Source organism: Cetorhinus maximus, chromosome 26, assembly GCF_964194155.1.
Source record: "Cetorhinus maximus chromosome 26, sCetMax3.hap1.1, whole genome shotgun sequence".
Lineage (NCBI taxonomy): Eukaryota > Metazoa > Chordata > Chondrichthyes > Lamniformes > Cetorhinidae > Cetorhinus > Cetorhinus maximus.
In genome coordinates this window covers 28,671,622-28,694,543 of record NC_135904.1, presented here as the reverse complement: position 1 = coordinate 28,694,543, position 22,922 = coordinate 28,671,622, and the positions used below count along the sequence as shown (strand labels likewise).

General features: G+C 42.4%; 1 protein-coding gene across 1 annotated transcript in view; it reads right to left on the bottom strand.

Annotated features, from left to right (window-relative positions):
• Positions 1 to 770: 770 nt before the first annotated feature.
• The window catches only part of fkbp16 (FKBP prolyl isomerase 16), a 184,074-nt gene continuing 161,922 nt past the window's right edge, over positions 771 to 22,922 (bottom strand). Inside the window, exons 5-8 of the mRNA XM_078530410.1 lie at positions 21,645 to 21,745; positions 14,570 to 14,647; positions 4,684 to 4,818; positions 771 to 4,583 (exon numbers count right to left, since the gene is read on the bottom strand). Coding sequence (XP_078386536.1) covers positions 4,497 to 4,583; positions 4,684 to 4,818; positions 14,570 to 14,647; positions 21,645 to 21,745 — 401 coding nt within the window. The 3' untranslated portion in view covers positions 771 to 4,496. The remainder of the gene's footprint in view (positions 4,584 to 4,683; positions 4,819 to 14,569; positions 14,648 to 21,644; positions 21,746 to 22,922) is intronic.

The window sequence follows — 22,922 nt, the reverse complement described above, 5'->3', positions numbered from 1 at the left end:
GTTCGCAATGCTTCCAATTTTGAAATTGTACCCTGGACATCCAAGTCTAGGTTATTAATATATATCGCGAAAAGTGAGGGTCCAAACATTGACCCCGGGGAAACCAATTCCTTCCTCCAGTCCGAATAATAGTCATTCACCAGTACCCTCATTTTCCTGTCATTCAGCCAATTTTCGAACCGTGCTGCTACTGTCCCTTGATGGCTTAATACCTATTAGCCCTCCAGCTTTGAAAGCCCACTCGCCAACCTAAGTTGGACAGCAATTGCGGCCTCTAGTCATTAATTGACCAATTTGGGGAAAATTACCGTCTGTTGATTGTCGTCCCACATTGTGTGATTCTGACCCCCATTTGACCAGGATGGTAGGGTTGTGAAGCCTGCAGGGAAAATCCTGCCCAAGGTTACAAGGTGGCCAAGGGTGGGAAAGAAATATTACAGGTTTTACAACATTTCTAAAAGATAGACATACAGGAGGAGGAGGTACATCCCTGAAAGTAAAGGATGACAGAAGGACAGTAATGAGATAGGATCTTGGCTCAGAAGGTCAGGAAGTAGTAAGGGGTGATTCGGGATAGCAAGGGTCAGATCAACTTCAAGCAACTTTCTAACCAAGCAACGCTCTTTTTCCTGTTGTATAAATTGTTGTGTTCCATTGAAATTTGACATTCTTGTGTTTGTCCTGATGGGTGCAAGATGAAAAACTTCGTAGATATGTCTCTCTTTTCAGCAATATTCAAGTTCTGTACTACCAAATGACTATTGGTAGTTATACCATTGGACAGAGCATTAAGCAAGACATAATTGGAGCTTGTAACAAAAGCAATGTAATAATCATGGGGGACTTTAATCTTCACATAGACTGAACCAATCAAATTGGCAAAGATAAACTGGGAGATGAGTTTGCAGAATGATTTGGTGACAGTTACCTGCAACAATATGTTGTGGAACCAACAAGATATAAAGCTATTTTAGATCTAATATTGTGTAATGAGGCAGATTTAATTAGTAATCTCATATTACAAGAGCCTTTGGGAAAAGCATGATCATAATACAATTGAATTCCATATTAATTTTGAAAGCGACATACTACAGCTTTGACAAGATTCTTAAACTTAAATAAAGCAAATTACATAGGTAAAGAGGGGAGAGCTGGCTAAGATTGATTGGGTAAATAGACTAAATGGCATGGCAATAAATCAACAATGGGAAACATTTAAATAAACAATTCAAAATGTTCAACAAAAATAATTTTGTTAAAAAACATAGGAAGAAAGATCCATCTGTTGCTTACTAATGAACTTAAGGATAGTATTAGATTAATGGACGAGGCTTATAATTCTGCAAAGAGCAATAGTGAGCCTGAAGATTTGTAGTGTTTTGGAAACCAGCAAAGGGTGACCCAAGAGTTGAAATAGAATGAGATTAAACTAGCCAGAAATATTAAAACAGATTGTGAAAGTTCTTAAAATATATAAAAAGGAGAGTAGGGAAAGTAAGCATTGCTCCCTCGGAGACGGGATAAATTATTGCAGGGAATGAAGAAACGGTAGAAACATTGAACAGAACTTTGTGCCTGTCATAGCAGTAAAGACACAAATTACATATCAGAAATAAAGAGTGAACAAGCGGATAATAAGAATAATTAATATCAGTGGAGAAATAGCAATGGAAAAAAACTTAAGGTACTAAAAGCTGACAAATCCCAAGACCTAAAAGCTTTCATGCTAGGGTGTTAAAGGAGATTGTTGCAGCAATTGTTGTATACACTGGTTATAATTTTCCAAAAGTTCCTGGGTTTTAGGTTGGTCCCAGTGGATTGGAAGTTAGCAAATGTAACACTGTTATTCAAAAAAGAAGAGAAAGATAAAACAGGGAACTACAGGCCAGTTAGCCTGATGTCAGTCATTGGAAAAATGTTGGAATCTATTATTAATAAAATCTTAACAATGCACTTAGAAAATAATAGTACCACCAGAGAAAATGAGCAAGGTTTTATGAAAGGGAAATCGTGTTTGACAAAATTGAGTTCTTTTAGGGATGCAAAGGGTAGATAAAGGGGAGTCAGCAGATATAGCACATTTGGATTTCCAAAAGGCATTCAGTAATGTACCAAACAAAAGTTTAATACGCAAAGGTGAGGGCTCGTAGAGTTGGAGGTAACATATAAACATGGATTAATGGTCAGGAAGCAGAGAGTAGGAATAAATGGTGCATTTTCAACTTGGCAGGCTGTAATTGGTGTGGGGTGCTGCAAGGATCACTGCTGGGACCTCAGCTATTTACAATCGATATTAATGAGTGTGTCAAAGAGATGGAGAGTAACATGTCTAAATTCGCTGATGATACAAAACTAGGTGGGAATGTGTGCTGCAGAGGCTGCAAAGTGACATAGACGGGTTAGTTGAGTGAGCAACAAGTGACAGGTGGAGTATAACATGGGAAAGTGTGGTAGTAAGAATAGAAAAGCAGATTATTTTTAAAACGCATACAACACGTAAATGTTGATGGGCAGAGAGACATGATCTATTCATACAAGGAGCAAAGTAAGTTAATGTGCAGGTACAGCAAAACAGAAACCCTCCTGACCATTGTTTAAATTTAAGAAAGGAAGGGAAACAAAATAGCAGGCCAACTCACTTGATAACTGGCACGACAGTGTCACCAGTGGTGAAAGGCCTGTAGCTGCACTATTTATATTTGGAAAAGACTGCAGATGTTTGAAATCCAAAATAAAAATAGAAAATGATGGAAATACTCAGCAGGTCAGGCAGTGTCTACGGAGAAAGAAGCACCATTCTGATGAAAGGTCACTGACCTTAACTCTGTTTCTTTCTCTCTCTACAGATGCTGCCTGACTTGCTGAATATTTCTGTTTTCATTATCATTCATTTATAGAATTGCCTTTATAAATGTTTACAAAGGTAGCTTCCATTATAATTATTGGCATGAAAATGTTACTCAGAATGGTGATTGGGGAGGACAGGTATGTGGACAAGCTGAAAGAGCCTCAAAGTGCAAAGGACTTTGAACAATGTTTCTTGTAAAGTTTAGTTTTGTGTGCAATTATTTCAATTCCCGGTATTTAACTTGGAACAAATCCTGGGTGGTACCTTCCAGGTTGTTGTGCGGCTATGCACGCAGCTAAGTGAGATATTTGACTTAAAGAAATTACACTAGATACAGGAATTTAGGGCTAAGAAGGTTGTCTCAGTGATAGCAGTCTCACATCGGAGTCAAAAAGGTCATGAGTGCAAATCCCCTCCAGAGACTTAAGCACATCATCTGCAGTACTGAGGGAGTGCAGCACTGTCAGAGGTGCTGTCTTAGGAAAGATAGAAGCAGGAATAGTCTGTTTAGTGCCTAAAGCCAGTATTTCCTGAAATAACTGTGGTGGCTTTCCACTAAATGGTTCCTGTATCCTGTACAAAATAAACCTGCTGGTGTTAAGACTGTATATTATTGTTAATCAAGTTTTTAATCAAATCTATTCACGAATTTAATGAAAAGAAAATGCACAGTTGGATGAATGGAAATCGGATCTTCAATACCCTGATAAAAATGGCAATGCCATAAATGAGATAAAATGAAATTTATTTTCCAATGTTTCTTGCATTCATTATGTGTTAAAGTGTGCAATGAGATGAAAGTCACAGGGTAAATGACTATTAAATTATCTACTCAAAATTTTCAATTGCAGAGTGCCAATTACTGTATCAGTGTTTGACCTTGCTGTTACTTGTACAATGAAAGGATGTAAAAGGGCTGTAGAATATCTGCTTGAAACACCCCAACAAAACCTTCCATCCTACTCTGAAAAAAAGATACTACAATTGCCCAGGATTACTGGCATTAGAATTTCTTTGTTGAGTCAAGGAGAAGATTTGCAAACCGCTTTAAACAACTGCTCTAGTCGAACGTGATCGTGGAATCTTACCGCTTGGAGGAGGCCATTCAGCCCATTGTGCCTGTGCGTGACAAATTTATACATTTAGAGTCCTTGTTCCCAAAGTAGTCATATATGTTTGCAGAACTATTTCCAATGTTTAATTTAATGGCCAGGTGTGCAGTGGATGTCATTGATAATTCTGAGCCTTAGTATTTTTTAAATTGTGCGTCCTATCTGAATTGTACTATGTGTTATTCATGATTACAATAATTAGGCTCTGTTTAGTACAGTATAGGAATTTACAGTGAATTATCTAGTTGCATTATCACTGCATAAAACACAACATTTCAGTGTAGTTTGTTAAACAAAACTCCTGAATTGGCTTCTGCATTGAGCTCAGAACTGCTTAAAACCTCCTACTCTCTAATTGGGCAAATGCTGCATTGAGGCTATTTTAAAATGTAGATTTTCCATCTTTTTCCTCTTCCCGGGTAAAGCGTCAACATCAGAAAATATCGACACGTTGGAGTGTCCAGGACAAACTCATCTGAGTTGGATACACCTCGTGCGGAGGCCTCTGCGTGGTCTTGTCTGTTTGCTGGTACTTATTAGCCTCTTGCTGCCAAAACAACCGAGGTCACCACACTTCCAATGGCCACCACCGCAGCTCCAAAAAGCCACTTCCATGGGACAGCCTGCAACACAACGTGGAGTTTAGTGGCAGAGTTGCAGTGATCTTTCAAATTGTCCTTCTAATTATTGTTTAGGTTACATACAGGAGGACAGAAACCATACCAGGCCTGACTTGTGTGGAGCTGGAAGAAATGTTACTGGCTTCTCCCCAAGTTTCTGACACATGTTTTTTTTCTTCAGGGGTCCTGTCTGGCCAATCTTTTTCTTAACTAGTTTGGAGAGTTCTGCATGAATGGCCTGGGAATGAATAAAAATCTATTAACATTGATTGGCTGTACCTCTGGGTGCATTTTACTCAATTATAAGTACAAATGAAATCACCAGTTTTTTTAAGGAGACCAGAGAAACAGACAGAAACCATTGGATCTTTCCATGAAGATTATTACAGATACAGTGTCTCAAAACCACCAACCTCGGGACCATGTCCATCCCAGATTTCCCACCTTGCCAGTTTTCGGACCAGGCTGTTCAGACCAGGTCGGGTCACTGGTCATTCAGACCACGGGAAAAGACAGGCGCGGGAAGGTGATAACTAGCCGGCACACTCCATTGCCAATGCAGCATGTAGCCAAACAAGCTGGTAAGTTATTTGACCTTTTTCTATTCATTTATGGGATGTGGGCATCGCTGGCTCGCCCAGCATTTATTGTTCATCCCCAAATGTCCTTGAGAAGCTGGTGGTGAGCTACCTCCTTGAACTGCTGAAGTCCCTGTGGCGTAGGTACACCCACAGTGCTGTTACTCATCTAATAATAATTAAAATTCATGCATAGCCCTTCAAAAAAATGTGCATTTTTCAGACATTGCTAGTTTTCGGGTAGGTGAGGCACCACACCTGTACCTGTGAGATGCTTGGAACAACCAACTAGATTCTCTGCAGGTTCTTCAGCAGAACTGGTTTTAGAACGCTCCAATTCTGCTCTTGTGTGTATCCCTGATTGTGCCTGCTCACCTACATTGTCCCTTGGTCTGGAAAGCCCATCCCACGTAATAAGGATAAGTGAACGTCGTGTGTTTTTAATTTCTTGTCCTTGTATTCAAATCCTTCCATGGCTTCGCTCCTTCCACATTTCTGTAACCTTCTCAAGTCATACACCTCCTCCCCCGCCAAGACCTCTAGCATTCCCCACTTTTGTCTGTGCATCCATCTGCCTAGACCCTGTGCTCTGCAATTCACTCTGCATTTCCACCCCTCTCTCCTCTTTTAAGTTGCTCCTTATAACCTTCCTCTTAGACAAAGCCTTTATTCACCTGTCCTAATTTCTCCTCCTTCAGCCTTGGTGTCAATTATTTTGTTTGATAATGCTCCCTGTGAAGTTCCTTGGGACGTTTTTCTACATTAAAGGCACTATATAAATGCATGCATATTGTTGTTGTTTCCTGGGCTCATTAAGAAAGACAGCTATGGTCAGTGTTGGATCAACCACCTGTGACACTGCAGCATTGGGTGAACAGTAGTTCCAGTTTATGATCAGCCATGTTAAGTGAAGTTCGAACACATCCTCACAGGGAGGAGAGCCATCCCAAATTCACTCTTCCCTGACCCTTTGAGGGATTGGTTCAGGGGCTGTTAATGAAGGCTTGGGGGAGCCAGTCTGTGAGAATAGATAAAATTAGAGAGAAAAAGAGAAGGAAACTAACTGTAAGATCACAGAAACAACTTGTATTTATGCCGCATCTTTAATATAATTGTATGTCCCAAAACATTTCACAGGAACCTAACCAGACAAAGTGTGACATTGAGCCATATTAAGACAGGCGACCAAAATCTTGATCAAAGAGGACGTGTCTTAAAGGAGGAGGGAGAGTTAGTATAACTATGAAATTTAAGGTTGGAATTCCATAGCTAAGGGTCTAGGTAGCTGAAGACACTGCACCAATGGTGGGTGACAGAAATCAGGTATGTGAAAATGGCCAGAATTGGAGGGAAGCAGAGTTTTCGGAAGATTGTAGGACTTGGGGAGGTTTTGGAGCTAGAACGGGGTGAACCAAGGAGATGGTGGCATAGTGGTAATGTCGCTGAACCAGTAATCCAGAGGAAACAAAAACAGAAATACCTGGAAAAACTCAGCAGGTCTGGCAGCGTCGGCGGAGATGAGCAAAGTTGACGTTTCGAGTCCTCATGACCCTTCAACAGAACTAAGTAGAAATAGGAAAGGGGTGAAATATAAGCTGGTTGGGGTTGGGGGGTGGGGTTGAAGAACGTTTGCTACCTTTCCTATTTCTACTTAGTTCTGTTGAAGGGTCATGAGGACTCGAAACGTCAACTTTGCTCTTCTCCGCCGATGCTGCCAGACCTGCTGAGTTTCTCCAGCTATTTCTGTTTTTGGTTTGGATTTCCAGCATCCGCAGTTTTTTGTTTTTATCAGTAATCCAGAGGCCCAGGCTAATGCCCAGCTGGTGGAATTTAAATTCAATTAATAAAATCTGAAGTATAATGCTAGTCTCAGTGACCATAACTATCACTGATTGTTGTAAAAACCCACCTAGTTTCCTTTAGGGAGGGAAATCTACCATCCTTACCCCGCCTGACCTACATGTGACTCCAGACCCACAGCAATGCGGTTGACTCTTAACTGCCCTCTGAAATGGCCTAGCAAGCCACTCGGTCAGGGCCAGGGAGAGAAATCGAGGGCCCCACTGCTTCTTTTGTTTCTGAACCCTCAGGTGTCTCTGTAAAACTGAACTTTGAATAGGCCAGAGAGCAAAGGTTGAATGGTGCACAATTTGTTTCTGTTTTGTGATCAGCAAGTCTGAAGATCCTGCTAATTGCTGCTTCTCGCTACGATATATTTTCAATATCTACTGAGCAACACAACTTTATTGGGATATTTCAGTACCTCAAAAACTCATAGGGCTGAATTTTCAGCTGGGTAAGAGGCGGGGTGGGAGGATACTCGTCTAGGCGTAAAATAACACGCGGTGACATCGGGCATTCGTCCCAACGTCACCGCGCGTCATTTAGATTTTCAGTTCGGCGGGCGCGCAGCCGAACTGTCAAAGGCCTGTTAAGGCCATTAATTAACTAATTAACCCTATTGAGAAAGCTGCCCGTCCAACCTTAAGGTTGGCGGGGGGCAGGCGAGGAACCCATTTTTCATGGAACCTCATCCACGGACGGGATGAAGGGTTTATAAATTAAATAAATGTTTTCGTTAAAGTTCATTGACATGTCCCAGCACGTGTGACACTGTCGCATGAAGGGACATGTCTTAAACTTTTTTTTCTCTTTATTAAAAATTTTTAAAACATAAAACTTATCTCCCTGAGGCCTCTGTGCCTCAGGGAGGTTTCTGCACTCTTTGTGCGCATGCGTGAAAGACCGCACTCCCGACTCAGAGGATCCATCCCCCGCCCGCACAGGGAGCGCACAGCAATTCCGGGCATGCGTCACACTGGGCGGGCCTTAATTGGCCCGCGCACATAAAATGGTGACGCGGACCTGATTGGGGCCACCGATTGGGTCTGTGCCCGCCCCTCACAACCCCTCCCCCCCCGATGGGAGGGTTATTCTCTCCATAAAAAGCACCAAGATAGAGTGGGATAATAGGTAAGTAGACAAAAGAACACGATTGAATTGAATGGAAAAGTCTCTTAAGAATCATGTGCAATGTAAAACAGGTTACTGATTCACTATGAGTCCATTGCGCACTCCTGTTCCTGGCAATATCACCCCACAAAACCCGCTCACAGTAAACTTACACGAGCAACAAAATAAACAGAACTCCAGCCATGATTCCACCCTCTGTTCACAAGGTAATTGTGGATGACAAAGGCCATCCAGCCCAGCTCATCTCATCCATCCCAGAATGACACACAAACATACAATATGAATAGGAGTAGGCCATTCGGATCCTCGAACCTGCTCTGCCATTTGATAACATTGCCTACAGCTCAGGAGGACTTATTTGGTTGTAACGTGATTTTGGACATTGAGAAAGGTGCTGTATAATTGCAGAACAAAAACAGAAACAGAAATACCTGGAAAAATTCAGCAGGTCTGGCAGCATCGGCGGAGAAGAGCACAGTTGACGTTTCGAGCCCTCATGACCCTTCAACAGAACTAAGGGTCATGAGGACTCGAAACGTCAACTGTGCTCTTCTCCGCCGATGCTGCCAGACCTGCTGAGTTTTTCCAGGTATTTCTGTTTCTGTTTTTGTTTTGGATTTCCAGCATCCGCAGTTTTTTTGTTTTTATCTCTGTATAATTGCAGGTTTTGTCTTTCTTCATTACACCAACTTGCTGTAGGCAGAGTGACTGTAACAATGGTGAAATTCAAGACCCAATGCTGATTCTCTCAGGATAATTAATCGCAGAGCAATCAACTGATGTGGCTACAAAGAAATCACAACATTTGCAAAAACAATTCAACTCTGCAACTAATCTGCCCCCAACATCCCCCTCTATCCTCCCCCAAACCCCCCCTCCAACCCCCCTCTTACCTCCCCTAACTCCCTTCCAACCTCTCTCCAAACCATCCCCAATTTCCCCCCAACCTTCCCCCAAGCCCCTCTCCAACCTTCCCCCCAACCTCCCCAACATTAGCACCCCCCCCAACCCCATACAGCATCCAAGTGGTTGTAAAATTACAGGGATTTGACTTCCCCTTTTTCAAGCAGGAACACTCTCAGTTGCTGCTGCTGCTTCTCACCCTCGGGCAGGTTCGTGGTTTCCTGGTGGGCTTTTCCAACAAAAAAAAAATCGGAACCACGAAGTTGCCCCAAAGGTCGGAAGCAGCAGCAGCAAAACTAGTGAAATTGACGTGACGCTGACAGACCGGCTAAAAAAATATCAGAACTCTGAGCCTGACAGATCCTTTTTTAAAATTCAGGTCTTTCAGATCTGCAGCTCTGGCTGCTCAGTGTGGACAACGAGAAACTGTTTGAAATGCCAAGCCTGGCCCCGGGCCCCTCCAGCTCCCAGACCCCCCCCCCATCCCGCCAAGATCCTGGGCCCCAGTGTTTGGCACCATTTGCATCTCCCCCTTCCAAGCCATGCACTCGGTTCAAGGGCAATTAGGGACGGGCAACAAATGCTGGACTTGTCAATGACGCCCACATCCCATGAAAGAATAAAGGACGAGGATGAGAAAATAAAAATACACATTGTTCACTTATTTCATTACCTGGAATGTGGTGATAATTTATGTTCTTAACTCTGCACTTTATCCTGGTGTCACGAAGTGATATTACCACATTTACCAGCACTTTCTTAATGCTCATGGGAACTTTGTTAAATTATCTTTTCAAACATTTAATGTTCATGCTAACAGTTTGGAACAGATACATGCACATACTTGTCATCTAAACGTTTCACTATGCAGATTCTACCATCAATGCTATCAAGGCATTTGGAGTTAAAATAGGAAAATGGGGCACAAATCAACCATGAACAATTGAATAATGGAGCAAGACTGAAGGGCTGAATGGTCTACTCCAATACAACAGTGACTCTAATTCAAAAGTGCTCTGAGACGTCTTGTGGTCATGAAAAGCGCTATATGAATGCAAGATTTTATTTCTTAATGTTCCTATGATTATTCAATATTACGTTTAATGGAAAATGCCTGGAATAAATATCTTTGGTAAAATAAAAGAGATTAGGAGCAACGTTTATTATTGCGAACATGTTGATTGGGTAGTAGCTGGTAATATTTGGCAATACAAATTTCTTGCTTCAAACTAACTTCCGACAATGCAAGGTCTAAATACAAACTCTGTGGTTCAGACGGTGACTTGCAGAAATGCAGTTTCTAAAATCTGCAGCAGAGGGCAGCCTTTGCTAATATTTCTAGGTTGGTGCTCTGGTTGTCAGAGGCAGCCCAATCGCTGACACTAAGTACTTACAGTAGATTGGTAAAAAGAGTGTTTCACTCTTCAGCTGCTCTAGTTAGCATCTGTGAAGTTAAGTTTGGCTGTTTCAATTTCCATCTCCCTGCCTCAAATCAATTTTCCTCTCTTTTAAGAACTTGATCACCGTCCCCCTATTGGCTGTCAGTTCTTGCTGAGTGGGTAGCGTGCTTGTTCTCTGCTTTGGACAGTTGTGGGTTCAAGTCGCACTCTATAGGAACTAGAGTGTGTCCAGGGTAACATCTGATGAGACATTAAACCGAGGCCCTATTTTCCGTCTCAGGGGAATGTAAAAAAATCCCACGGCACTTTTTCAAAGAAGGGTAGGAGAGGTTTGTCTGGTGTGCTGGCCAAAATTTATCCCTCAACTAATGTAGCAAAAAACAAATGGTCTGGTCATTGTAACACTGCTGTTTGTGGGATCTTGCTATGCACAACTTGCCTGCTGTGTTTCCTACTTCACAACAGTAACTGCACTTCAAAAGTACTTCATTGGCTGTAAAAAAAACTTTGGAATCTCCTGAGGATGTGAAAGGTGCTATGACTATGCAAGTTCTTTCTTAATCCCCAGTTTAACCTACTCAGCAACATGCCATGGCAATTTACTGAAACTTTCATAGCACAAATGTTTCTAGCAATCCATTTCAGGGCTGTAGCTCATGCTTTGGATGTCTAAATGCAATTAAACATGGTACAAAATGTGGGTATGAAAAACTGCTATCTTCACCTTTGAGAAAGATATGGTAAAGATGTGACTATCTCATGTTTTATTACCCTGATACATGCATGATTCACCACCAAAAATAACTTGGTAATAATGCAAGTCCAGTGTCACAGGACAAGCCGTGCTTGAAATCTAATCCGAGATTTGTGATTTTTACAGCGAGAGACGCTGTGATTTTTACTGAGAGAGACACTGATTTTTACAACCAATTCGTGCTTGGACTATTAAAAGTTTACCCATCTTCTGTTGCCATAGCTGCAGAAACACAGACTGCAAAGGTCAAAATGTATATTAGAAGAAAAAATTTCTAAACACATTCATAACAAAGGATATAGTGAGCTTTGGGTAAAGATTCGGTCTTAGGATCCTCGTTGTTGACATCCATTTGAATGTGAGGTCTGTGGTTAATGGAAGCCATTTAAGCTAAGAGCACATTGCTGCCTTTATAATTCAGAGTGTTATGTGCTATCTGTTATCCTCTGGATATTATGTAACTTTAAGAGACATGCAGCCTGATGTTTGAAATTCCACAGTGCTGTTTACAGAATTTACTTTTCCTTTAAATAATTCACCTGGGTTTTTGGCTCTATTTCTGGTCCCTCTTTGCTATGAACTTTCATCACCACGTTTCAAGCATTCATCTCGTGCAGATAATAAGTTGTCATCTTTGGCATAAACTGCACACTATCTGCAAGGGGCATTGTGCAATTATTTGTTACGGAGCCAAGCCTTCAGGGTTCTGCGGTGCCTGAAGCCCAGTGTAAAGACATGGTGACAACACTGCATAATGCAGGATTGTAGACGCTGGTGATGCTTCGTTGCAGATTGGGGATATTAGCCACAGGGAAAAACATCCCATCTGCTATTTTTAAGGTGACAGTGATAGAGAGAGGGGCACAGAGCAAATTCAACAGGCATGAGCCCAAGGACCTGTGTATAGTAAGAGAATCCTCATAGGCTCTTCCGAAAGCAAGGGCCAGTATTTTCTCTATTCGATCCTTGGTATATGTGGGTTGTTGGCAAACTCACATTCATTGCCCGTCCCTATTCACTTGTGAGAAGGTGGCATGATACGAAAGGCAATCACTTGGAGGTGATTACGTTGCTATGCATTTGCTTCCTTTGGCCATCTAGGCAGTAAAGGTTGCGGGTTTGGGAGCTGCTGCCGGAGAAGCCTTGGCAAGTTGCTACAACACAGACTTTAGGTGGTACACACTGCAGACATGATAACCAGTGGCGTAAGGGGTGGATTTTTAGGCTTGTGGGTGAAGTACTGACTAAGCGGGCTGCTTAGTCCCGGATGCTGTTGAGCTTCTTGAGTGTTGTTGGAGCTGCACCCATACAGGCAAGTGGAGAGTAGTATGGGTACAATTGAATAGCTTGCTCAGCCATTTCAGAGGGCAGTTAGGAGTCACATGTAGGCCAGGGTAAGAATGGCAGATTTCAGATGGGTCTTTACGACAATCTGATCGTTTATGGTTCACCGTTGCTCAGACTAAATTTTGATTCCAGATTTAATTAAACAATTGAATTTAAATGCCTTCAGCTGCCATGGTGGGGTTTGAACCCATGTCCCCAGTGCATTAGGCTGGTCCTCTGGTCCAGTAACATTACCATTATGCCACCACCCCTCTAACACTAAGCTCCTCATAAAGCCACACACCATCCTGACTTGGAACTATATCACCATTCCCTCACTGTTGCTGGGTTAAAATCCTGGAACTCCCTTCATAACAGCACTGTGGGTGTACCTGTACCACATGGACTACAGCAGTTCGAGAAGGTAACTCACCCACCACCTCCTAAATGGCAAGTAAGGATGAGCAACAAATGCTGGCCTTAGCAGCAATACTCAGATCCCATGAAAGAATTTTAAAAAAGTACATTCTATCACACGCCTGACTTGTGCCTTGTCGATGGTGGGCAGGATTTAGGGAGTCAGGAGGTGAGCCATCAGTCACAGAATACCTAGCCTTTGACCTGCTCTCATCGCCATGGCCTTTGTGGTTGGTCCAATTAAGTGGGGTCAAAGACGCCCCCCCCTGGATGTTGATGGCGGATAACTCATTGATGGTAATGTTGTTGAATGTCAAGGGAGGTAGTTAGGTACTCTCTTGTTGGAGATGGCCATTGCCTGGTACTTTACTTGTGTGGAGTGAATGATGCTTGACACTCATCAGTCCAAGACTGGATATTATCCAGGTCCTCTTGCATGTGGGCATAGGCTGTTTCATTAGCCAAGGAATTGTGAATGGAACTGAAAGCTGTGCATAATCAGAGAGCAGCTGCAGGGGAAGCCATTAATGAAGCAGCTGAAGATAGTTGGGCTGAGGGTGCTGCATGGGTGGAATAACTGGTGGGAATTGTATAACTGATGGTGATCTTACAAATGAGAGGTAATGTATAGTGGTGACAAAAATTGGCTGAGCTGTAAAATGGGTGTCTGACTTTAACCCACCCAATTCCCGCCCGATGGGTCACGTTAAAATAGGGGATCCGTTGAGTTTTGTCTGAGCTCAGTACCTGAACCAGACTGGAGTGCACAGCAGGACTGATACCAGACAGTCTGCAGAAGCAACACAATAAGCCTAACGTGTAATTGCCAGAGAATGAATAAAGAAGTCAACTGTTCTAAAGAGACTTGCACAATATTGGAGATGTCTGGTAAATGCCTGTCTGATAATAATCCCCTTCTATCACAATATTTTCAACAATGATCCAAAATGAATGTAGAATAATAGATTAATGTTTCATGTCTGTTTTTTTTTTAAAGCTCTACTTGTTCCAATGTGTATTTTAGCAACAAGTCTCTGAGTATATTAAAGTGCTCAGTAATTTGACCTGTGGATAATCTTGAAGTCTGTGGATGACTGTTTATATTTAAGTGCAGGCAGTCCAAGTAATTCTCTTGGTTTAAGAACCCTGGGGTGCACCAAAACAGAAACAATAGAACACTTTAGTTCCTTTATAGACTGCTTTGCGTCTGTACCATTCTGCATTAATTGAGATGTAGTTGCCGATTCTGAATGAGAGGTGAAGATGCGTTTTTGCAAAGTGAAAAGGGTGTGCACTACTCAAAGTTCACAGCGCAGTGCAGATTTCTTTCAGCAATGTTGTGGTACAGATTAAATATTCAAGCCAAGATAGTCAAATGATTTTTATGAGTTACTTCAGACACAAGAGGATTTGGTCCAATGAATAGCAAAGACGCATCATTACCCAGAGTAAAAGGCAGCCTTGACGTAATTAAATATGATTGTGCAAATACACATTCACAATCCCTGTTCTGCATCCTCTGTTTGCATTAGAGCTGTACCCTGAAATATGCCATCTGTAATCCTCTTTGAAGGCACATACTCATTTCCTTCTGTATGTGCGTAAAAGGTTAAACTGAGGTTTAATGCATTTATTTACCTTAGTGCTGGGTTCAAGTTTCAACGCTCTCTTGAGTGTCTCCATAGCTTCCTCATAGTCACCCTGTTCAGATAACAACTGCAGCCGAATTGGAAAAACAGAATGAATCATCTTGACAAACCAGAAGTAAATAGGACTGTTTCTGCGACTTTTTTTTTTGATAGGTAGACTGCATTGTAGTTTGCCTGGTTAAGTGTGTGTGGAAATTTAATTTAAAAAGTCATTTACAATGGCTTCAGGGGACTTTTAGAGCCACAATGATGTACAACTCAACATTGATTATAATCCTGGGTGAGCTAAAGGTCATTGACTGTTCCAGTCAGTTTGTGTTTCTCTTTGGTTCACTGCCTGTGTATCGAGGGGAACCAGTTCAAACTGTGAAGCAAATCATCACAATCCTCTTTTCTCCTCACCCCCATCCCAGATTGTTAAGATTAGTTATGCTTAATACAGGAAGTGTTTAAACTAAAGAGGAAACAATGGCAGGACCTGATGGGATATATTCAAGCATTCTGAGGGAAATGGCAAAGCAATAGCTGAGACCCTAACCGCGTTCCTTATTACTGAGTGTAGATGTGTACTGGAAGACTGGGGAGTGGAGAATGTAATGAATGGTTATGAGGGCTGTTCTATGCTCTGGGTCTTGTATTATTGTCTAGAAGTGTTCTGATATTCAAATAGTCGAGTGTCATCCAATGGTTAGCTTAGTTAGGTAGCCTTTGAGTTTGAGTTTCCTTTATATTCTGACCAGAGTGAATGGTGACCAGCTAGGAGTGGTGAGCTGGTGCAGGGAGGGCAAACTGTGTTTAGGATTCCTTTGTCACCCCACCCCCCTCAACTTTCCCGGATTGGGGAAAGCTATGCTGTGCTGTGCCTACAAAAGTCTGTTCTGTCACCTGTCACATCTGCCCCGATCTGTGGAGAGCAACCATCACCCTGAGGCTACCTGCATGCAGGGGTACGAGTGAAGACTGCCTGGAGCATCCTCTACCTGTCCCCATCACCACTTCCCCATCACCACAGGGCTTGGTGCATTTGATATGCTGGCTGATTGGATTTGCTGCACAGACTGTACATTGAGTGTATTTAAGTGGGTGAGGTTTGTGCAGAGCCGCGTCCACTCTCTCTCTCTCGTTAGCTGCTTCGGACAATACAACACCTGTGTTCAAAAAGAAAGGCAGAGCTAACCGAGGGAGTTACGAACCTGGGGCTAAAAGTGCTGGGAGAAGAATTGAAATCTCCATTAAAGATACATTTACTGAATATCTAGAGAAAGAGAAAATCATTACAGAAAAAGCAGCCAACGCGGATTACAGAAAGGAAGACTACGTTTGACTGAGTTAATGGAGTTCTTTGTGAAGAATTAACAGTTCAGGTGGATGTGGGGAATGCTTTGGATGATAAAATACCCCACAGGAGACAACTTGAGAAAATTAAGGGGTTTGAAATTAGGCAAGGCTGGTAAATTGCTTTAACACTGTCAGGAGAGCGGCAGCAGAGAGTAAGAGTTGAAGGGCAGCTCTTGGAGTGGCTGCACATTGGGAGTGACGACTTACAGGGTTCCACATCAGCACTATTGCTGCTCACTGAACACATCAATGGAGTGTTAGGGGGGAGACATCTCCATGTTCATAGCTGATACCAAGATAAGGAGACCTAGTAAAAAATGCTGAGAACGAAAGTGACCGCTAATCACTAATAAGATAATGGAATTGGCAAAATGAGACAGGAAGGACTTCAATGTCACTAAGTGTGAGGTGCTACATTTTGACTAAAAACATAAAAGGAGAAGTTATTATACATTGAGTGTGTCAGGTTGTTTGATGTGGAGGAGCAGAGGGATTTGACGGTCAGCTTTGCAAAATATTAAAAAAAGCACCTCAAAAGGTTGAGGCTATAAAACAGCTAATGGGACTTTTGGCAGTACAGAATATAAAATTTGAGCTGTGTGGTGAATCTATGTAAATCCTCGATAAGATGACAGTTGGAGTATTGTGGTATTGGAATCCACGCAATAGGAAGGATGTTGTGGCTTTAGATAATCTAAACACAAATTCACTAAGATGCTTCCTGGTATGAGGAAATACAGATATGAAGAAAGACATGACAAATTTGGGCTGTTTTTGTTTGAACGGGGAGGGGGCAGGTTATGGAGTGATCTGACAGAGAGGTGTTTAAGATTACAGAGTGATGGGACAGCATGGATTGACTCTGCTTCTAGTGACTAAGGAATAGATGGAAGATGAAACATAAAAAATTTAGGATAGGAAACAAGGGAAGTATTTTTCCACCAGTGGGTTGTGTGGTTATGGAATGTTCCTCTGATTGAGGAATCCATTTCAATCTCAAAGTTAGGGTAAAACTATTCCTGAATGAAATGAGAGAGCACTTCTTCGCACAAAGAGCATTGGAAGTCTCTCCCCCAAAAAATTCTGTGGATGCTGGAGATGGACTGAGACTGAGGCCTGAGTTTTCACTGAGTTGGGGGGTGACTCAGGAGCCCTTTAAAAATGGCGAGCGAGTCCTGATTCCGGGATTCCTTACCCCGTTCCTGGGCTGCCTGATTTTCGGGAGTGCCTTTAAAGGGTGTGGGCTGGTACCTCTCCAAAACCCAACCTGGCTGGCCCCATTGTGGAGATAGGTATCTCCTACTCCTCCGCAGTTTTCACGGAGTCAGGCCAGGTTTTTAAAGAGTTGTGGTTCACGGCCCCTCAGGGGTGCCCTGGGCCCTAGTCTGCATGACCGAGCTTTTTAAAAGATAAATTCAAAAGGTCCTCCTCAAATCCCCTATGCCAAGCTCTGTTCTTCCACCCACCCCACATGGCCCCTCATGCCCCTATGCCAAGCTATGGCACTTCCATGCCCATTGACCCACTATACACTGTCCAGAACCAATGAACCCTGTAGTGACACTAAGATGTGTAAAAAAAAGCTTTAAAAAAAGTAATTTATTCATAGCTTTTTCCATGTTGAAAATAAGTCATTTCACTACAAATCAATAAAAGTGTCAATCATCCAGAGCCTTTAAAATATCAATAACAAAATCCACAAACCCTTGAAACCACTTAACATTGTGTAAACAAACATTGTGAAATTGATAGCTCAGATCAGAGTGCCCGAGCTGTCAATCAAGCAATGTTTCCTCTGGGGTGCAGTCGTTTCAACAAGAGTAATCATTGTCTGGGCTCCTTCATTATGTACGCTTGGCTGGGAGCACAGGCAACCATTATGCATGTTGAAACAGCTAAGCCCCAGAAAAAGCATTGTTTTATTGACAACTCAGGCCCTCTGATCTCTGCTGTCAATTCCACAATATTTCAACAGTCTGTGGTTTTTATTATTAATACTCTAATTGACACTTGTATTAGCCTGTTGTGAAATGACTATTTTTTCAAAATAGGAGAAAGTTATGAATGAATGACTTTATTTAAAGCTTTTTTTTAACACACCCTACTGCCACTACAGGGTTCACTGGTCCTAGACAGTGTATAAAGGGTCAATGGGCATATAAGTGCCATAGCTCAACCTAGGAGGCATGAGGGTCCATGGGGGGTGGAAGGGCAAAGCTTGGCATTGGGGGCATGAGTGACAGTAGGGGCTGGGTGGGTGCATGAGGAGCATGGATGGGGCATGGGAAGTGTTTGGGGGTGCGAGGGGTGAGGGCCTTTTATTTTTATTTTTAACTGGGACAGGCAGGCCTTTTAAACAGCCCGCCTCCGTACCCAGCAGCCCCTGTTGCTGCCTCCAAACCATTTCCCCGGTTGACTGGCCCAACTCCAGCTTGCGCCCGCCGCCTGGCAATGAAGACCCCGCCTTTGCAGGCGCTTTCTCCTGAGGCTGGCGAGCAGAGCCGGGAATTTTCCCAAATCCCGCTACCCGCCTCAAGAATGATAATCCAGACCTGAGTGCAAGAGATTTTTGTTGAGCAAGGGTAATAAGTGACAAGTTGCAAAGGCAGGTAAATGGGGTCGAAATATAGATCAGCCGTGATCTATAAGCATTGCGGAAAAGACCCAAGAAGCTAAATGGGCTACTACTGTTCCTAATGATCTATAGAGTAAACAACATCAAAAAAGGCAAGTGCAGAAACTTAATATTGAATTGCAAGTATCAGATATGGCAATATAAGTGTAAACTAATAAAATGCAAATTTAGGACTGATATCAGAAAGTCTTTAGACAAGGTGTGATCAACACTGGGAATGAATGTCCAGTTACTGTGGTGGGGGAGAAATCTCTGGAATCATTAAAGAAACAATGGGCTGAATAGCTTTCCTTGTCCACAATTATTGTCTAATCTTATCAATTCATGTTCACAGTTAATGCGGCAGATCAGAAAATGTGGATGGGAGCCTTGTGCCATTTTGGGGAATGAAATATAATCATTCACTCCTGGGAATAAGTCTGTTGTTGTGGATCATGATTTGCCATCACATGCATTTGAAGTTATGGCCTTTCCCCAAAATAAATGATGTCAAGTCATAGATGAATGTCATTGTGTGTTGTGCTTATTGGGATTCCAACGTTCCTTCAGACAACTTTACAGGGTCGATGGTGCCCTTTTAATATCGGATGGTTATGGATGCAAATCTGTAAATTATTAAAGAACTGTCAATCCAGTTAGCTGGCATCCAAGACAGCATCTGTTTCTGATTAACACAGAAGAAAAGTAACTCATCAAAATCAAATCAATTTGTCCTAGCTCTCGTATAAGTGAAAGATAAGAAACCGAGATCGAGGGATAAACAGCTCAATAAGCTGCAATCTGCCTCCCAACCATATGTCATTCTAAACTGATGTACTCTGGCAGCAAATCCACATGGCAACTGGGCTCCAGGCAACAGAGAATTATGAATGGTTAATATGTAGGCTAATGTGCACTTTATAGGGCAGGAGCATCTGTCCTTTCCAATTTAAGTTTGAAGACAAGGCACATTGCATTGACCCAGTTGTGTTGTGCAAGGATTTCAGAGAAACGTGTTGGAGGTACCTGTCAGAATCCAACATCCTTCAATGTGTTCTCTGGGAGGGTCAGAGAGCTCCTTGTATTTGGGGCAAGTGTGCAACTGTATTTAGGGTGCAGCAAGATTCTCGGCTATTGATCCTGGAAAACACTGTGCTCAATAATATCATTAACCCAAGGCGAGTTGATTATTAACATTCAGTTTTTAAGCATTCTGCGCTTAAAGCCAAGAGGATTTTACACCTTTGGAGTGCAAATTTTAGGTAGAACAGGCTAACTGGGGCTGGAAGGAAATTGAGGTAAACATATAAAAATATAAATATACTCGCTTTCTCATATGCAGACAAAACGATGAGTACAGCATGCATATGTGGAAGGCTTTTAAATTGGGATTAGTTTTCTATTAGAAGCAAGGAAATTTAGCATCTGGCCCACTCCTTTCCCTTCATGACTATTTTGAGATGGGGAGAGGTGACATGGATCACTTTGTTACAATGCTGATCAGGGACAGTGTAATCAGATCATTCAAGCACATTGTGTGTTTGGGAAACAAAGCAAAATAAAAAAAGAAGATTCATTCATTTGTTTTTCATGATGGCACCCCCATTAAAAAGCCTAGCAGACATCCTTCCCATTTAACACTGTTGCTCTTAACATCTTGCAAAGTTGTCAATCTCAACCCTAAAAATTTGCGGCCCCGACATTTGTAAAAGTGGCCAGATCTTTGAGAGAGAATTGAAAAGGTTTTTAAAACTCAAGCATAAAGTTTCATGCAGCAACCTTTTCATCATCATATCAATAATTTGATAACCATGTAATGCACACAATCAAGTGTGCAAACCAGGAATCTTGAGGCTGGCCTGATATTGGGCCTCAGGCCTCATCTAAATAATCTGTGGAGCTTCCAGAGGCAGCTCACTCTCTATTGAAGCACAAATTCCAAGGCCACCTGCCTTCCGGAAGGTCAGGGGTGGCTGGGGCTGGAGTGGTTGGGTGGGGCTGGAGCGGTTGGGTGGGGGGTGGGGTTGGCGGGGGGAGGGGGGGAGCGCGGGTTGGTGTCAGGGGACATGACAGAAACAATGGGACAAATTTTTTTACTTTGAAATGTATCTTCAGTTGGCGGATGGTACTTAAGCCATAGAGGCCATTGAAGTTGCCTGAGCAGGGTAGGCCCAATGCCAGCTTTTGTGAATGGGGCCTAAAACAGGTATTAAACCCCTTATTTACATTTTTATCGAACTTAACACCTACTCATGGTCACTGCTAAGGACTGCTGAAAAATGGCTCAACCAATTTCGGGCCAAACATTTTTCAGGCGTCCTTGGGATGCAGGATGCTAATGGTTGAAACAGGACTTTGTTATGCCCATTTTACACCAGTGAAACGGCAGCAGCAAAATCTGATTTCTACTTCACCATCTTTCAGTTTGGCAACAGATCATTAAACAGGGTCAATGGCTGACCCGATTGATTCCCGGGCGTGAAACATTTAAGTGGTCAAAAGAAACTTCCCATTTAGTTGTCCTTCCTGGGGGTAGTGTTTGAAATGACTTTACAGGGTAAAGGGAATCAATTAAACTTGTGTGGCATGATATCTCCACAGGATGACTCCCCATTAGTTCAGATGGGGTTTTGTAGGTGCCTCTAAACCTGAAGTGATTCTCAATTCTTTTTATTTTCTCAAACATTGATTTCATTTTTAACTCTTGCTAAGGCCTTGAAGTAAGACTGGGTGAATATTAGTGTACGAACGGTTAATGTGTTGGTAAGAGGTTCCTCTTTTCCTTTTATTGTCAGGGCTATGGAGAAAAGGTGGGGTAGTGGGACTAGCTGAGCCGAACTTACAGATAACTGTGATGGACGCAATGGGCTGAATAGCCTCCTTCTCTGCTGTAACCATTCTATGTCCAGTGGAAGGAAGTTGATTTAAAATAAATTGGCTAACATTTCCGTTAGATGAGGGGACAAAAGACCTTTGTACAAATGGTGAAACTCGCACAGTGCAAATTCAAGCTATTGGTTGGGGTTATGGAATACTCAACTTTTCCTTTCCTGAATAAAGCTTTCACATTATTGGGGTCCAATTGCAGGACAGCATTACTGGAAGCAATCACCTCTTCACGGAGGTCCAACTTCAGTTGGGCAGCTGCCAAATTGTTGAGACATTTCAGCCCATCTTCCTGCAGTTCTTCTGCTTCCTGAGCACTGGGATTAACTGCAATTTGAAACCAGCAAAGGCATTAGAATGACGGCAGCACACTTTAAAATTAGAAATAGTGCAGTAGTGAAACTTACCGGTATTCCAATCTATGCACCTTTGGTATCTATCAAACTGTACTTTCCATTCTTTCTGTTGCACTTTTGTGTCAGCTTTTCCTATTATAAATTTCAATGGTCACATTTATAATGGAAACTGCCTATGTAAACATGTCGTACTGTAATTACCACATTTTGTCAGAGCTGCTGGGTGTCTTTGTTTGGCATCTCTCAGCGCCTCAGCCTGTATCGCAGTGAGACCAAGTCTAGCAAATTGCTGTAAGTTATGCTACTTAAATCTAAATAAAATCAATGAATTGCATTAAAAATAAGGACAGAATGTACAGCTTTAAAATTAAGCCTGAATTACATTTGCATGCCCTGAATAATTCACTCAACTTTGACTGGCACTGAACATCCTGTAAAAGGATTGAAACAGAAAGTATTCATCATAGTTAAAGTATCCTAATAAATATTAAAATATTTCTGCCAAATCTTTTCATTGCAAAGATAACAGCAACAGCTGACATTTGCATAGCACCTTTAAGCATAGAAAAACCTACTAAACCATTTCACAGAGGTGTTTAAAAAATGGTTGCTGAGACAGAGAAGGAGATATGGGGTTAGGAGGGCAGGGATGCGGGGAGTCAAACAGGTGAGTTTTCAAGATGGTTTTAAATGAGAAGGATGAGGTGGGCAGGTTTACGGTGGGAATTCCAGAGCATGGGGCTGGAAGGCAAGTTGCCAATGGTGGGGCGAGGTCAGAGTCAGAGTGTTTGGCGGGGGTGGAATGTGTTAGGCCTGGAGGAGGTTACAATGATGTGGGCAGGGCAGGCTATGAAGGGGTATAAACAGATCAGAGAAGACATTCAGCCCATCTAGCTCACACTTCTGCAGCAATCTACGTCCCAAACACAGTGTCTGGCTGTCTCTTCACTGATCTTTGAGCGTGTTTTTACCTAGGGACCATTCCAGATATTGATCACTCTATCTGAAGGGCTGAATTTTTCAGTGAGAACCAGGACCTGACATTGGTTCCATATATATTTCCCGAGCCCATCCATGTCTTCAGTGCAATCAGCCTCCTAATTGGCTCCCGGGGCTGAGGGTCCAATCAGAGCAATGTCAGGCCCCAC